We start from the raw sequence: 17,363 nt of genomic DNA, 5'->3' as shown, positions 1-17,363 counted from the left end.
CCCAACGGTCCTTCTTAGGGCCACATCTAACAGTGTGCAGTAGTGTGGAGGCTGCTTTTAGCAGTGTTGCACTTTTTTTTTTTTTGCTATATCGGCCATGCAGAGCATTGCGCCCTGCAGTAATACTACAGGGATAGAATTGTGTAGGCAGAGCCAGAAGACATATATTATCGATTGAATATACGCAGTGGTCCTTTAGAAAAAAATATTTGAAAAAAAACTATTTGGCCTGCCTGTCACTCTGCTCAGTGTTCTGGGTCTGTGTCTGCTGCGGGTTGTAGTTCTCAAAATAAATATGCAGCCAGCTAAGTGTTACAGCAGGCTTGCGCAAAATTCTTTCCTGCCTCTGAAATCACCGCTCTGTTGCACATAATAACAGTGCAACGCTACAGTTCCGTGACACACACATCAGGGACAGAATTGTGTACGCAGGGCCAGAAGACATATATAGATTGAATATACGCAGTGGTCCTTTAGAAAAAAATATTTGAAAAAAAACTATTTGGCCTGCCTGTCACTGTGCTCAGTGTTCTGGGTCTGTGTCTGCTGCGGGTTGTAGTTCTCAAAATAAATACGCAGCCAGCTAAGTGTTACAGCAGGCTTGCGCAAAATTCTTTCCTGCCTCTGAAATCACCGCTCTGTTGCACTTAATAACAGTGCAACACTGCAGTTCCGTGACACACACATCAGGGACAGAATTGTGTAGGCAGGGCCAGAAGACATATATAGATTGAATATACGCAGTGGTCCTTTAGAAAAAAATATTTGAAAAAAAACTATTTGGCCTGCCTGTCACTCTGCTCAGTGTTCTGGGTCTGTGTCTGCTGCGGGTTGTAGTTCTCAAAATAAATACGCAGCCAGCTAAGTGTTACAGCAGGCTTGCGTAAAATTCTTTCCTGGCGTTCCGTAAGCGAACTCAGCCTACAACCACAGGGCAATAAGCGGCACATTAAATTACAGTGTTGTGTTTCTGCATTCCTGGTAATACAGCATGCTGAGGGGTAGGGGTAGGCCTAGAGGACGTGGGCGCGGCCGAGGACGCGGAGGCCCTAGTCCGGGTGTGGGCACAGGCCGAGCTCCTGATCCAGGTGTATCGCAGCCGACTGCTGCGGGATTAGGAGAGAGGCACGTTTCTGGCGTCCCCACATTCATAGCACATTTAGTGGGTCCACGCGGTAGACCCTTATTAGAAAATGAGCAGTGTGAGCAGGTCCTGTCGTGGATGGCAGAAAGTGCTTCCAGCAACCTATCGTCCACCCAGAGTTCTGCGCCGTCCACTGCTGCAACTCAGAATCCTCTGGCTGCTGCTCCTCCTTCCTCCCAGCCTCCTCACTCCATGAAAATGAGACATTCTGAGGAGCGGGCAGACTCCCAGGAACTGTTCTTGGGCCCATGCTCAGATTGGGCAGCAATGGTTCCTCTCCCACCAGAGGAGTTTATAGTGACTGATGCCCAACCATTGCAAAGTTCCCGGGGTCCGGGGGATTAGGCTGGGGACTTTCGGCAACTGTCTCAAGACCTTTCAGTGGGTGAGGAGGCCGATGACGATGAGACACAGTTGTCTATCAGTGAGGTAGTAGTAAGTGCATTAAGTCCGAGGGAGGAGCGCACCGAGGATTCTGAGGAAGAGCAGCAGGAGGACGATGAGGTGACTGACCCCACCTGGTTTGCTACGCCTACTGAGGACAGGTCTTCAGAGGGGGAGGCAAGGGCAGCAGCAGGGCAGGTTGCAAGAGGCAGTGCGGTGGCCAGGGGTAGAGGCAGGGCCAGACCGAATAATCCACCAACTGTTTCCCAAAGCGCCCCCTCGCGCCATGCCACCCTGCAGAGGCCGAGGTGCTCAAAGGTCTGGCAGTTTTTCACTGAGAGTGCAGACGACCGACGAACAGTGGTGTGCAACCTTTGTCGCGCCAAGATCAGCCGGGGAGCCACCACCAGCAGCCTCACCACCACCAGCATGCGCAGACATATGATGGCCAAGCACCCCACAAGGTGGGACGAAGGCCGTTCACCGCCTCCGGTTTGCACCGCTGCCTCTCCCCCTGTGCCCCAACCTGCCACTGAGATCCAACCCCGCTCTGAGGACACAGGCACTACCGTCTCCTGGCCTGCACCCACACCCTCACCTCCGCTGTCCTCGGCCCCATCCATCAATGTCTCTCAGCGCACCGTCCAGCCGTCGCTACCGCAAGTGTTTGAGCGCAGGCGCAAGTACGCCGCCACGCACCCACACGCTCAAGCGTTAAATGTGCACATAGCAAAATTTATCAGCCTGGAGATGCTGCCGTATAGGGTTGTGGAAACGGAGTCCTTCAAAACTATGATGGCGGCGGCGGCCCCGCGCTACTCAGTTCCCAGTCGCCACTACTTTTCCCGATGTGCCGTCCCAGCCCTGCACGACCACGTCTCCCGCAACATTGTACGCGCCCTCACCAACGCGGTTACTGCCAAGGTCCACTTAACAACGGACACGTGGACAAGCACAGGCGGGCAGGGCCACTATATCTCCCTGACGGCACATTGGGTGAATTTAGTGGAGGCTGGGACAGAGTCAGAGCCTGGGACCGCTCACGTCCTACCCACCCCCAGAATTGCGGGCCACAGCTCGGTGGTGGTATCTACGGCGGTGTATGCTTCCTCCACTAAACCACCCTCCTCCTCCTCCGCAACCTCTGTCTCGCAATCAAGATGTGTCAGCAGCAGCACGTCGCCAGCAGTCGGTGTCGCGCGTCGTGGCAGCACAGCGGTGGGCAAGTGTCAGCACGCCTTGCTGAAACTACTCAGCTTAGGAGATAAGAGGCACATGGCCCACAAACTGCTGCAGGGTCTAACAGAGCAGACCGACTGCTGGCTTGCGCCGCTGAGCCTCCAACCGGGCATGGTCGTGTGTGACAACGGCCGTAACCTGGTGGCGGCTCTGTAACTCGGCAGCCTCACGCACGTGCCATGCCTGGCCCACGTCTTTAATTTGGTGGTTCAGCGCTTTCTGAAAAGCTACCCTCGCTTGTCAGACCTGCTCGGAAAGGTGCGCCGGCTCTGCGCACATTTCCGCAAGTCCCACACGGACGCTGCCACCCTGCGCACCCTGCAACATCGTTTTAATCTGCCAGTGCACCGACTGCTGTGCGACGTGCCCACACGGTGGAACTCTACGCTCCACACGTTGGCTAGGCTCTATGAGCAGCGTAGAGCTATAGTGGAATACCAACTCCAACATAGGCGGCGCAGTGGGAGTCAGCCTCCTCAATTATTTTCAGAAGAGTGGGCCTGGTTGGCAGACATCTGCCCGGTCCTTGGAAACTTTGAGGAGTCTACCCAGGTGGTGAGTGGCGATGCTGCAATCATTAGCGTCACCATTCCTCTGCTATGCCTCTTGAGAAGTTCCCTGCAAAGCATAAAGGCAGACGCTTTGCACTCGGAAACAGAGCCGGAGGAAGACAGTATGTCGCTGGATAGTCAGAGCACCCTCCTGTCTATATCTCAGCGCGGTGAGGAGGAGGAGGAGGAGGAGGAGGAAGATGAGGAGGAGGGGGAAGACACAGCTTGGCCCACTGGTGAGGGTAGACATGCTGCTGGCCTGTCATCCTTTCAGCGTGTATGGCCTGAGGAGGAGGAGGAGGAGGATCCTGAAAGTGATCTTCCTAGTGAGGACAGCCATGTGTTGCGTACAGGTACCCTGGCACATATGGCTGACTTCATGTTAGGATGCCTTTCTCGTGACCCTCGCGTTACACGCATTCTGGCCACTACGGATTACTGGGTGTACACACTGCTCGACCCACGGTATAAGGAGAACCTTTCCACTCTCATACCCGAAGAGGAAAGGGGTTCGAGAGCGTTGCTATACCACAGGACCCTGGCGGACAAACTGATGGTAAAATTCCCATACGACAGCGGTAGTGGCCGAAGGCGCAGTTCCGAGGGCCAGGTAGCAGGGGAGGCACGGAGATCAGGCAGGATGTACAGCACAGGCAGGCCAACACTCTTTAAGGCCCTTGACAGCTTTATGGCTCCCCAGCAACACTGTGTCACTGCTCCCCAGTCACGGCTGAGTCGGCGGGAGCACTGTAAAAGGATGGTGAGGGAGTACGTAGCCGATCGCACGACCGTCTTCCGTGACGCCTCTGCCCCCTACAACTACTGGGTGTCGAAGATGGACACGTGGCCTGAACTCGCGCTGTATGCCCTGGAGGTGCTTGCTTGTCCTGCGGCTAGCGTCTTGTCAGAGAGGGTGTTTAGTGCGGCTGGGGGAATCATCACAGATAAGCGTACCCGCCTGTCAACCGACAGTGCCGACAGGCTAACACTCATCAAGATGAACAAAGCCTGGATTTCCCCAGACTTCTCTTCTCCACCAGCGGACAGCAGCGATACCTAAGCAATACGTAGGCTGCACCCGCGGATGGAAGCATTGTTCTCTATCCCCATCAAAAATGGGGACCTTTTTGCTTCATCAATCTGTGTATAATATTCCTCCTCCTCCTCCTGCTCCTCCTCCTGAAACCTCACATAATCACGCCGAACGGGCAATTTTTCTAAGGCCCACAAGGCTCACTCATATAATTTTTCTAAATAATTTTTATACGTTTCAATGCTCATTAAAGCGTTGAAACTTTCACCTCCAACAATTTTTATTTTAACTGGGCTGCCTCCTGGCCTAGTTACCAATTAAGCCACATTAACCAAAGCGATTAATGGGTTTCACCTGCCCTCTTGGTTGGCCATGGCCAATTTTTCTGATGTACATTAGTACTGTTGATACAGCAATTTTTGTGGGCCCTCGCCTACAGTGTAATCAAATGAATTTTTAGCCCACCTGCATTACAGCTGACGTTACATCCGCTGTGTTGGGCACTGCAATGGGATATTTTTATGTACCGCCGGTGGCTTCCTGGCACCCACCCATGCTGTGGGTCCACAGGGAGTTGTAAATGCATCTGTTTCCACTTCTAAAGAACCCCAGTCTGACTGGGGCATGCAGTGTGGGCCGAAGCCCACCTGCATTAAACATGACATTACTACCTCAGCTGTGATGGGCACTGCAATGGGATATATTTATGTACCGCCGGTGGCTTCCTGGCACCCACCCATGCTGTCAGTCCACAGGGAGTTGTAAATGCATCTGTTTCCACTTCTAAAGAACCCCAGTCAGACTGGGGCATGCAGTGTGGGCCGAAGCCCACCTGCATTAAGCACGACATTACTACCTCAGCTGTGTTGGGCAATGCAATGGGATATTTTTATGTACCGCCGGTGGGTTCCAGGGAGCCACCCATGCTGTCGGTCCACAGGGAGTTGTAAATGCATCTGTTTCCACTTCTAAAGAACCCCAGTCTGACTGGGGCATGCAGTGTGGGCCGGAGCCCACCTGCATTAAGCACGACATTACTACCTCAGCTGTGATGGGCAATGCAATGGGATACATTTATGTACAGCGGGTGGGTTCCAGGGAGCCACCCATGCTATGGGTGCACACGGAATTCCCATTGCGGAGTTGTACCTGCCTGTGACCATTTATAAAAAACCGCGGTCTGACTGGGGCGTGCAGACACCTTGACAGAATGAATAGTGTGTGGCACATAGGTTCCCCATTGCTATGCCCACGTGTGCAGCTCCAGATGGAGGTGGGACAGGATTGGATTTCTCATTGCTTCTGTACAGCATTGTGGGCTATCGTCCCGCCCCTTTTAAAGAGGGTCGCTGCCTAGCCGTGCCAACCCTCTGCAGTGTGTGCCTGCTTTTCCTGTGGCAGACGCCCTTATAAATGGACATGAGGGTGGCGTGGCATGAGGGCAGCTGAAGGCTGGGCAGGGACAGTTTGGTGTGCGCTGTGGACACTGGGTCGTGTGTGGGGGGGGGGAATTGGCGGCATGTAACCCAGGAGAAGTGGCAGCGGAGTGTCATGGAGGCAGTGATTGTGCTTTGTTGGAGGTAATGTGGTGCTTAGCTAAGGTATCCATTGCTAATGAGGGTTTTTCAGAAGTAAAAGTTGTTGGGAGGGGGGGGGGGGCACTCTTGCCGCTATTGTGGCTTAATTGTGGGACCTGGGAACTTGAGATGCAGCCCAACATGTAGCCCCTTGCCTGCCCTATCCGTTTCTGTGTCGCTCCCATCACTTTCTTGAATTGCCCAGATTTTCACAAATGAAAACCTTAGCGAGCATCGGCGATATACAAAAATGCTCGGGTCGCCCATTGACTTCAATGGGGTTCGTTACTCGAAACGAACCCTCGAGCATCGCGAAAAGTTCGTCTCGAGTGACGAGCACCCGAGCATTTTGGTGCTCGCTCATCTCTAATAATTAAATATTTGATGCTATATTTTCTCTAAAACGTCCTTAAGGCCATTAGGCATTAATGTATCCATTCTGAAAAAACAGAACATCTGCTTGTTTTTTGATTCGGAGAAAGATTGTGTTTCGATATGTTCCAGGGGTGTAACTTGGAGGTCGGAAGGGTCGTTGTCGTGACATAAAGAAAAATGACGGGAATCTCTATGTTTTGGATATTTGTTCCTAATGTTGGATTTATGCTTGGAAATACGCGTCCATAGAGTGTTTTTGGTCCTCTCCACATATTTCTTGCCAAAAGGGCATTCTAATAAGTATATGATGTAATTTGTTCCGCAGTTCATTGGTTGTTTTAAGATAATTAGTTCTTCTTTCTGTTGTTTTGAATAGATTTTGATTTCTTTTCTCTCGTGTTCTATATGTTGACAGCATTTACATCTGTTCTTCCAACATTTATAGGCAACCGATGGAATAGGTCGGATTATATTCTGCATGTTTTTTTCTTTAATTTCTTAGATCTTTTAGGGCCTGAGGGTGCTAGTATGTTTTGTTTTCCTGAAGATCGTTTTCAGCCTGTCGGTTAACTCTTTTCTCAAATAAGGATCTTTCATCAGGATTTCCCAATTCTGTTTTTATATCTTTTTAATGCATTTGTGTTCCTCACTATATTTTGTTATGAATGCCATTTTGTATGATTTATGGCAAATATTGCTAGAATTTTTGTTTTTATTTATATTCTTACTCCTTTCTTCTTCTTTATTCTGGCGTCTTTGTCCTTGTTGTTGTTTTTCTCTCCTTTGTTCTTTTTCGTCTTGTAACATAGTAGGATCTTCAAGGATTTTTTTAGATGCAGGTTTGATAAGATTCTCCGGATAATTCTTTTCTTTGAATAGTTTATTGAGGATGAATGCTTCTTCTTTAAAACTTTCTATGGAATTGTGGTTTATTTTGATCCTTTTTAGTTGGTCATACGGTATATTTAGTTTCCACTGTTTAAGGTGACAACTGTGAAAATCTACATAACTGTTAGTATCCACTTTTTGGAAATATGTCTTTGTTATAATTCTGTCTAGGGCATTGGATAGTTCAAGGTCTGAAAATATTGTTCCTTCCTTTCTGATATTTTCTGTGGAGTGTAAGTTACATGTATTGCTATTCAAGTGTTCGATGAATTCTTTCAGATCATTTTCTTCTCCATCCCATATCACTAAAAATGTTGACAATGAATCTTTGAAAAAAAATAATGTGTTCATAGAATGGTAGAGTTGGAAGGCACCTCCAGGGTCATTTGGTCCAACTCCCTGCTCAGTGCAGGATTCACTAAATCATCCCAGACAGATATTTGTCCAGCCTTTGTTTGAACACTTCCATTGAAGGAGAACTCACCACCTCCTGAGGTAACCTGTTCCACTCATTGATCCCCCTCACTGTCAGAAAGTTTTTTTCTAAAATCTAATTTGTGTCTCCTCTCTTTCAGTTTCATCCTATTGCTTCTAGTTTTTCTTTGTGCAAATGAGAATAGGGCTGATCCCTCTGCAGTGTGACAACCCTTCAGATATTTGTAGAGAGCTTTTAAGTCTCCCCTCTGACTTCTTTTTTGCAAGCTAAACATTCCCAGATCCTTTAACCGTTCTTCATAGGACATGATTTGCAGACCGCTCACCATCTTGGTAACTCTTCTCTGAACTTGCTCCAGTTTGTATATATCTTTTTTAAAGTGGAGTGTCCAGAACTGGATACAGTATTCCAGATGAGGTCTAACTAAGGAAGAGTAGAGGGGGATAATAACCTCACGTGATCTAGACTCTATGCTTGTCTTAAAACATCCCAGAATTCTGTTTGCCTTTTTAGCTGCTGCATCACATTGTTGACTCATGTTCAGCCTATGATATATTAGTATACCCAAGTCTTTTTCACATGTGCTGCTGCTTAGCTCAACGCCTCCCATTCTGTATGTACTTTCTTCATTTTTCTTGCCCAGATGTAGGACTTTACATTTCTCCTTGTTAAATACCATTCTGTTAGTTTCTGCCCACTGTGCAAGTTCTTCTAGATCTTTTTGAATACTCTCTCCCTTCCCTAGTGTTAGCTATCACTCCTAGCTTTGTGTCGTTGGCAAATTTGATCAGTTTCCCATCAATTCCCTCCTCCAGATCATTTATAAGGACAGAGCCTTGTGGTACCCCACTTGATACATTCTTTCACTTGGATGTGCAGCCATTTACGACCACTCTTTGAGTACGATCACTCGGCCAGTTGTGAATCCCCCTAACAGTTGCCTTGTCAATCCCATATTTCGTCATTTTTTCAATAAGTATGGTATGAGATACTTTGTCAAATGCTTTTCTAAGGTCAAGATAAACTATATATACCACATTTCCCTGATCAAACCAGTCGGTGATACTCTCATGGAAGGAAATTAGATTAGTCTGTTTGCTACAAACCCATGCTGGTTCTGGTTAATTACTCCATTTTCATCCAAGTACTTGCATACAGGCTGTTTAATCATTTGTTCAAAGATCTTTCCTGGTATAGAAGATGTTCATCTTTAAAATATTCCCGTTCAAATTCCCCATAAAAAGGTTCACAAAGCTGGGTGCAGTTCCAAGAATTTTTTGAAAAAAGTTTTTTTGTGCGTGAAATAGTTATTTGTTAACGTAAAATATATGGATTCTAAAATAAATTCCCTCTGGTTTGATAGCATTAGTGGATCCTCAATTAAAAATGATTTCTACAGCTTGCAAGCCCAATTTTTCTGGTATGTTGTAGTATAGTGAGTCTACGTTGAGTGTGCACATCTGAATGTATTTTTTCATTTGACATCTTTCAATAACTCTAATAAATGCCCTGTGTCTTTAAGGTGCGATGGTAATGTAGTGATGTATCTCTGGAGTTGTCAATCTATGTATTCACAGAGGTTGCTGGTGGCAGAATTCCTACCTTTGATTATGGGTAGGCCTTGGCGGTAAGGTACATCCGGATGAGGGATGTAAATATATTTGGCTTCTGATTTATAAAGGGTATTGGATGATAATGCTTGATTAATCAGACGTTGTAGATTAGTGCATATTTCCTCTGTGGGATTTTTTTTCCAGTTCTTTGTAGTAATTCTTATCCTCTAAAATCCTTAAACATTTTTGGTTGCATTGAGTATAGTCCGTTATTACAATCCTACCACCCCTGTCTGTTTTTTTGATGACTATCTGATTAGCTAATTCCCTCAATGGAAATTGCTATGTTTTTGTTCAAATTCATTTTCCTGTTTTTTGGTTGTTTGTCACACATCGCCGTTAATTCTTTTAAAATACATTTTCATAAAATAATTCAATGTATTGTCCCTTTGTCTCTGTCAGAAAAATATGCTTCTTGGTTTTAAATCCAATGTTATGGGGTCCTGCAGTATAAACTCAGTGTTGTTCGATTTTTCTTCCCTCTCTTTTGATTTTCCTGATTCTTGAATGATGATGACGAAATATCTATTTAGTGTTAGTTTTCTGATATAATCATTTACATCCACAAATAGATCAAATAGTTTTGAATGTTGTGAGGGACAAAATGATAGTCCTTTTGCAAGGAGTTCTACTTCTTTTCTGCATATTATATATTGTGAGATATTGAAGATGCCCCATTTTTTTGCTTCATCTGCATTTAATTCTTCATTTGAAAAATTGAACATCTTAGGAGAGAATGGCTGACTTTACCACTTAGAATCAAGAAGGCCATCCGTAGGATCCATACAAATTTAGAAGAAATCAGTTTGTCTGATATTCCGCCGACATTGAAGGACTTTTCGGCAGATGAGTCGGCAGCATTCCCAATGGTGCACGCATGTCCTATCCTTGCAGGCACATGCCTGTAAAGTACGGACATGTACACACACCATAGGGAATGCAATGCTGCAAATAGAAGCGTGTTTTTGTGTGTGCGTATGTACGCACAAAAACACGCTCGTGTGAAGCCACCCTCAGTGTGTGATGCAATTATTTTCTGAGAGCCAAAGACATTTGGGCCACAAACTCCACAGAGGCTAGACATATATTTGGAAGATGTCATGAAGATCTGGAGTGGACAGAGAAGAAAAAAAAACAAGTAGAGGATGTTACCTCTAAGTTACTCAGTGTCATTGCGTACTCTGATTCCTTCACATCAGTATTTCACTCACATATAAGGTCCGCAGCATTCTAGTTTTCTATAATATACCTCTCAGCTTGTCCTTAATGCTGTTAAAGTCACACTGAGAGTTGTAGTTTCACATTGTAGAAACTTTTAAATTATACAATATTAATATAATATATAATTATTCCAATATTGTTTGGTGTTCTAAATATACCAAAGCATTATTGCCAATCCAAGTATGCAACACAACTTGAACACATTGTCTTTAGTTCTTTTGCTCTATCCCACTCTTGTTCTCTGACGGTTTGTTATTCTCTCTAGGTTAACTAAGTCCATTAGCTTAGCCACACCATCTAGGTCAGCCACACCGATCACCCTGTGAAAGGCTCTCCCAGGCTGACACCTCAGAGAGAGCTATCTACAAGCTCACCACTCCAACAGTTTTCTTGGTGGTCCCACTGACATATCTCTTCATACCAAGACTACGGATACTCGATTCTGTGAAGGGCAGGAGATGCAAAAACACATGGTAGGTAGACACCTTTTGTCTATCTTCTTATTGCCCCTTTTTTTCTACACATGACTCATAGTCCAGGACAAAAGTAAGCAACATAAGACTGGGAATTTCCTTCCTTTGGGCAATTTTATGTTCTGCTATTTATGTTTTAGGTGCATGAGTGCAAGGTTTATTGAGATAAGCTGAAACTTATTAATGCCATTGAGAACAAAGACTAATCCATGTTGTTCTGGTGGCTTGACCGCAAGGGTCTTGATAGAGAAATCTAGTCCCTTTAAAAATGCCTGATGTATCTAAGACTTCAGTAGGGTCATGCTGACCTTTTAAAAGCCCTCATCTAATTATAACATAGTACAATTTCTTGGAATTATAGAGACACATTGGTTATTTTCATTTCAACATCTTAGCCTGGGAAGATTATTTTTCTACCAAGAATGTATTTATCCATATACCATGATTTTGTCATACTTGTAAGACAGCCTATTTCTATACGTATTGTACCACCTTCTTTTATCCATCTATAAAAGATGATGAGGGACGGTTTTCTGACTCTGAGCTGTTAACCCTTTGTCAGATGCAGAACAATTTGTGTCATCTGTTTCTTATAAAGGGTGTCTTCGTACAGGACTCTTATTTTAACTCTACCTGATCTGAAGTATTTCTTTAACAGTCTCATGGACACCCCTGGTTCTCAGTCCTGATACTCGTTTAGGATTGTGAGGGATGATGTGAAGAGGTGCAGCAGAAGCATCCACAAATGGCCACCAGGGCAACTAAAACATATGTCTTGTCTGTATTGTAATAATTTGTGAATACTATGCGTTAGTGTGTTACTCAGAAGTGAGGATGATGGGTCATTGAAAATAATGAACATACACAATCAGCCATCTCTCCTCTCTAGGGTCCCTATTGTGAAGGGAGTACATTTTATCTTATATTTAATTGTGACAGGCAGTTACCACACAAATGCCATATTCAGGTTATGGACCTAGGTTATGGTAGTGAATACAATTCTATGACTTATAATTACTGTATTTGTTCACTACAGACAGTAAGAGACTGTAGTGGGACTGTTATAACTTGGTGACATATACTACAATGCACAACTCCAATACACCTGCAAGAAGCACAGTAAATTGCACACCATTACACTAGCTCATGCAGTTCCTCATCTTAGGGCTCTATATATGCAGTAGGAGGGCATTCTGAGAAGATTGCGTGTACAACAAAAAATAAAGTTGACACACTACCTTACCAGTATTGACCCATTAGACCATGTTCACAGTGGTGACTGATGACATTCTTCTTTCTGTTGGACACTAGTAAAGGGGGCACTAACAGAAGATGCATTGGCAATTCTTTTCAAAGGTTGTATACTATGGTGTTGCTAAATCGTAGAGGAGGTTAGTGAGTTGGAACAGTCCTGTTAGTATATTCTGTATGAACAATAGTGTGTTTGAGATGAGTTTCAAGTACATTGACCCCAAGTGTTTAGAGAGATTTGTCTGCATATTTATAGGAATTCTCATCCTAGTACTCCGAGTAGGATGCAGAGCAGTCAAGAATCAGCACAAAGGTTATTTCTCAGCTAGAATTCTCTAAGAAGATCTCAGAGACAATACAAACCAGGATTATTCTTGGATAGATGGTAACTGGCTTGGATATAGGGTTATTTCACCTGGGTATGAGGCTATGAGAACTTAGAATAGTAATGATTCAGGAATAAGCCAGCCTGAATCAGCCATGGACTTTGCAAAAGCCATGGGGGTTTGTGGGCTCTCAGGGTAATGGAGAAGTTGTTCAGACGAGCAGGATTACCACTTCAGGGACTCTGGATCCCGAGGTATTGCAGACTATGAGCAAGGAACGTGAGCAATGGACTAAAAACCTAGCATGTCAAGTAGCAGCACGGGAAAAGGGTAGTGGAATGTGGCAGTTTGAGAGAAAGTTGCAGGAACAAGAGAAGTGTACGATTCCTTTCTCCCCGACATTGTATACAGCCCCGCCATAAAAAGGACTCTCCCTGAGTTTACTACTCTGACACTCCCATGTGCTGCAAAACAGCATGCCTGTTTCAACTGGCCTCAGGCTTACTCTTTGGCTGGCGACAATTTGGTTTCTGACATCACCAGTCTACAGAAATTGCCTTAATCAAAGCCACTAATCTGCTAACAGCCAAAGTCTCATACAAGTAATCTGTGTTCTTCCTTCCCCACCTGTCCTCTGTCTATGACACAGTCGACTACTACCTCTTAAAAAAATTATCATATTCCTTGGCATCACAGGCTTGGTCATCTCCTGAATCTTCTTATACCTCACCAAATAATCATTTAGAGTCTTCTACTCACACACCATCTCTTCATCCTGCACTCTGTTAGTGTCCCCAGCTCATAGAATTCCATATCTCTCAGTACCACTTTTACTTCTATGTGTATTCAAATTCACAGTTCCTCTCAGTACCAAACATTACCTCTATGCCATCCAGAGTTCCAGATTGTCTATTAGATATATCCTCAGTATTCCACTTCAGCCTTTGAAAATGCAACTTAGAGTATGATGTCCCAGCTAATATGAGCTGTATTATCTGTCTTTAGTGTTCTACATTTCTGTGCTTTGCCTCCCTCATGTGGCCATTGTTATATTTGTTTTATGCATACTTGTTACTGTAAAATACCATAATCCCTTTCTACTTGTAACCCTTTGTACTTTCTGTGAGGTTATATCCAGCTCCTGGACAGTGCTCTTTTGTTTTTGCAAGACATCACAGACCTGGAGAGAGATTTTCCCTTTGACTCTGTTGACTTCACTACTCACATTGCAGTTTAATAAACTTTACGAAGCTTACCATTGCATCCTCCTTCCTGGAATCTTCACATGCAACTGGTTTGGCTAGAGAAATTTAATATATATCGAGTTCACCTATCTACCATTAATTTTACAGAGTTTGTCCTCCCATTCATTAGCGCTTACTCACTTACATCGATGGCAGAATATAGAGAAAAGAGAGTTCATCATACTTCCCCCACTCCACCCACCCCCCTGCACCAGGCTTATCAATCATAGTTAATAACTCAACAATTTCCCCAGTCTCACCAGTTTGATTTCTTACAGTAACCATTATCTCTCCTCTCCTACAAAATGGACATCAAAGTCCCTACCGCCTCTTGCTGCCTAGGCTACTGCAACATCCTCTTCTGTATCCTCACATCTAACACTCTAGCGCCTCTCTGTCCACCCATAACTATGCTGATTGGTTTGTCCAACACTTTCTTTATTTCTCCTCTCCCTCTCCGCTAATCCCTTCACTGACTACCCAATTCCCAGTGAATTCAGGTCAAAATATTAACAGTGACATACAAGCTGTCCATAAACTATCCTTTCCATACATCTCTGACCTAATCTCCAATCCTCACAAGATCTCCTTATCTGCATCTCAATCATCTCCAAGTATTCTTCGGTGCATTCCCATACTCTGGAACTCACTACCCGAAATAATCAGACACTACAATAAACCTGTTGCGACTGCACTAGCATACAAGCACCTTTACCCTCATCTATTGTCTCCTTGCCCCTTCCCTTGTAGATTGTAAGCGCTTGTGGGCAGGGTATTCAGTCTGTATGCACCACTCTGTCACTCGTCTACTAATGTTTATTGTTATGTTTTGTCATGCAGGGTACTGTTAGCCCTTTTCTTATCGGTCGTGGAATTAAAAATAAATAATACTCTGCGCCTTCATGAGTCCATGTGGCTGCAGCATTACTTTTGCAGATAGCGGATTACTAATGTCTGTGAATGTGCAAGCAACAGTATAGTCCATGGGCCACAGTGTAGATAAAAACTGTTCGAATCCAAGGCTGTGCTCAAAAAAGGGTACTGTTTCTTTAAACACAACCTAACTGTACCAGGAGTACAAGTTGCAATTTCAACACAGTGCAACACTTAAACCTTCTGTTGATGCACAGGGAAAGAGAAGACTTGCTTATTCCTGAACTTGTCTTCCAATAGCACACTTGTACTATTACTATTGTGACAATGCAGTAGCAAGAGTGGTCTGTAGGGGGCCTCTGAGCACAGTCACTGTGTTTGGTTTAGTTAACCTGCACCTGCAAGGGTGCAGCTACACAGGTTCAATTTCCACTCCCTCACAAGCTCAGTGTCCTTGAAGCCTGTGGAACTTAGGTCAATTAAGACCTGGTGCTGGTCTGTGAGGGACCTGGAAGCATGGAGCGGACATGGGGTATTCGGCCCCTCCCCCATCGCCTTCAGCTCACCTGATGGTCTCTCAGCGGCTTCCACTGGCCCTCAGTGCATAGCCCTACTCTGGCTCCGCATATCTCTTTGCCTCTGACCACATCTCATCAGCACAGGTCACAGTGGCTGCACTCTGTCCTACTTACTAAGTGTACCTTCAGCGGGCTCCTCTGGCATTACACATGGTTACTCTGCACTCTCTTCTTCTGGTGCCAACTCTGCCTGCTTAGTAACTCTCCTCTCAGCAGAACACTAGAGAAGGAATATGTACTTTCTTTTGGTGCATGTACTACTGATCTCATCATAATCCTAATAGGGATATGCAGTTATTTCCTGCATGCTGTTTATGTGCACATGGTGATAAAGTACAGTGAACATACCTAGACAAACCGGTGCTTCTTCCCAGACGCCATTCATACATCGCACAACCTTTTCTCCTTTAAGAATATGATAATTTGGGCATCTATATTCCACAGATTCACCAGATTTATAGCTGGGTTTTCGAATTGCCGTTGTGTCTCCAAATTGTACAGTTGGTGGTGGACCACACTGCTCACCAATTTCTGAAAATAAATGATAATTAAGCAAATGTACTAATTAAATATAATTGTATAACAAAATAAAGCATTGTATAGATTATCTGGCTCTAAACAAAAAATATATGTATTAAGACACTGATTAGTGATTGGGAGACCACATAGTGACATCAGAAGCTCCGATTTCTCACTTTGGCATAGTACTTAAATTCCTTCTGTCAGTGTACTTTCACATGGACGAGTGCAATATCAGTCCGAGAAACTCAGAACTGTATAGCACTTGTAAATTTGTGATGCTCACTGCGAGTGTGTTGCAGTTTCTTTTTTTCACCCATTGGAAGCAACGGAGGAGCTTTCTGCAGACTCACAGGAAAATAGAACATGCTGCAATTTTTATCTATCACAATATTGCTGTCAGAGAAAAAAATGGACATAAAACAGACCCATTGAAAACAATGCGGTCTATTTCAGTGCGAGTTTTGTGAATGTATAAATTGCACCGTTATTCCTAATTTTGAACTGGATTGAGAAAGAACCAATTTGGTTTTAAAACGCATTGTCTAAAAAGGAATTCATATCTACTGGTCAGCCAGCAGTGCCAATCTTCTCTTTTGATCACCCTTTTCATATATAACATGCCGGCACAGTGGCCGACACAGACTGCAATAGGAATGCTTCACACAAGTTCGGAATGTCTGACCCTCCCCTGTCTGTCACGTTTGTGATGACAGTCTAGGGGTGTAACTACAGGCTTAGGGGCCCGGGTGCAAAAGTTCAGCTGGGGCCTTTCCCCCACCTGTACCCATACCTAAACCACGCTGCATACAGCTGCAAAACGAATTTACATACATGATCTAGCACCTTGACATAAACTTTCCAAACATGGCTCATTTCCTGGACTACATAACTCTTTGCTTGCAGTCCCATAGGCTACGTGTTCATGTTTTTTGCGCAAAAGAAGATGTGGCAGCATACCAGGTGCAAAATATGCAATGAAGATCTTTATTCCTCCCAGGTCAAAAATACATGACGCTTCGACACAAGGTCTTTCTCAAATGCATAATTAATAGAGATGAGCGAACGCGTTCGTCCGAGCTTGATATTCGTGCGAATATTAGGGTGTTCGGGATGTTCGTTATTCGTGACGAACACCATGCGGTGTTCTGGTTACTTTCACTTCCTTCCCTGAGACGTTAGCGCGCTTTTCTGGCCAATTGAAAGACAGGGAAGGCATTACAACTTCCCCCTGCAACGTTTAAGCCCTATACCACCCCCCTGCTGTGAGTGGCTGGCGAGATCAGGTGTTCGCCTAATATAAAAGTCGGCCCCTCCCGCGGCTCGCCTCAGATGCGGTGTGAGTTAGATGAGGGACAGTGCTGTTTATACCGGAGCTGCTGTAGGGAAAGAATTGGTAGTTAGTGTAGGCTTCAAGACCCCCCAAAGGTCCTTATTAGGGCCACTGATAGCTGTGTGTTGGCTGCTGTTAGCAGTGGCATTTTTTTTTCCTCAAAATCGCCTCTGCAGACCGTTGCACCTGGCATTAGGGACAGAAGTGCTGCATAGGCAGGGAGAGTGTTAGGAGTGCGTGTAGCCTTCAAGAACCTCAACGGTCCTTTCTAGGGCCATATTTATCCGTGTGCAGTACTGTCCAGG

At 44.9% G+C, this 17,363-nt stretch overlaps 1 protein-coding gene across 3 annotated transcripts in view; it reads right to left on the bottom strand.

Moving 5' to 3' along the window:
• Positions 1 to 17,363, bottom strand: part of LOC136621574 (complement factor H-like) — a 1,208,893-nt gene that overhangs the window by 78,026 nt on the left and 1,113,504 nt on the right. For all 3 annotated transcript variants that reach the window (XM_066597131.1, XM_066597135.1, XM_066597136.1), the window contains one exon: positions 15,555 to 15,737. In XM_066597131.1, coding sequence (XP_066453228.1) covers positions 15,555 to 15,737 — 183 coding nt within the window. The remainder of the gene's footprint in view (positions 1 to 15,554; positions 15,738 to 17,363) is intronic.

This window comes from Eleutherodactylus coqui, chromosome 3 (assembly GCF_035609145.1).
Source record: "Eleutherodactylus coqui strain aEleCoq1 chromosome 3, aEleCoq1.hap1, whole genome shotgun sequence".
Classification (NCBI taxonomy): domain Eukaryota; kingdom Metazoa; phylum Chordata; class Amphibia; order Anura; family Eleutherodactylidae; genus Eleutherodactylus; species Eleutherodactylus coqui.
This window is presented reverse-complemented; position numbering and strand designations above follow the sequence as displayed.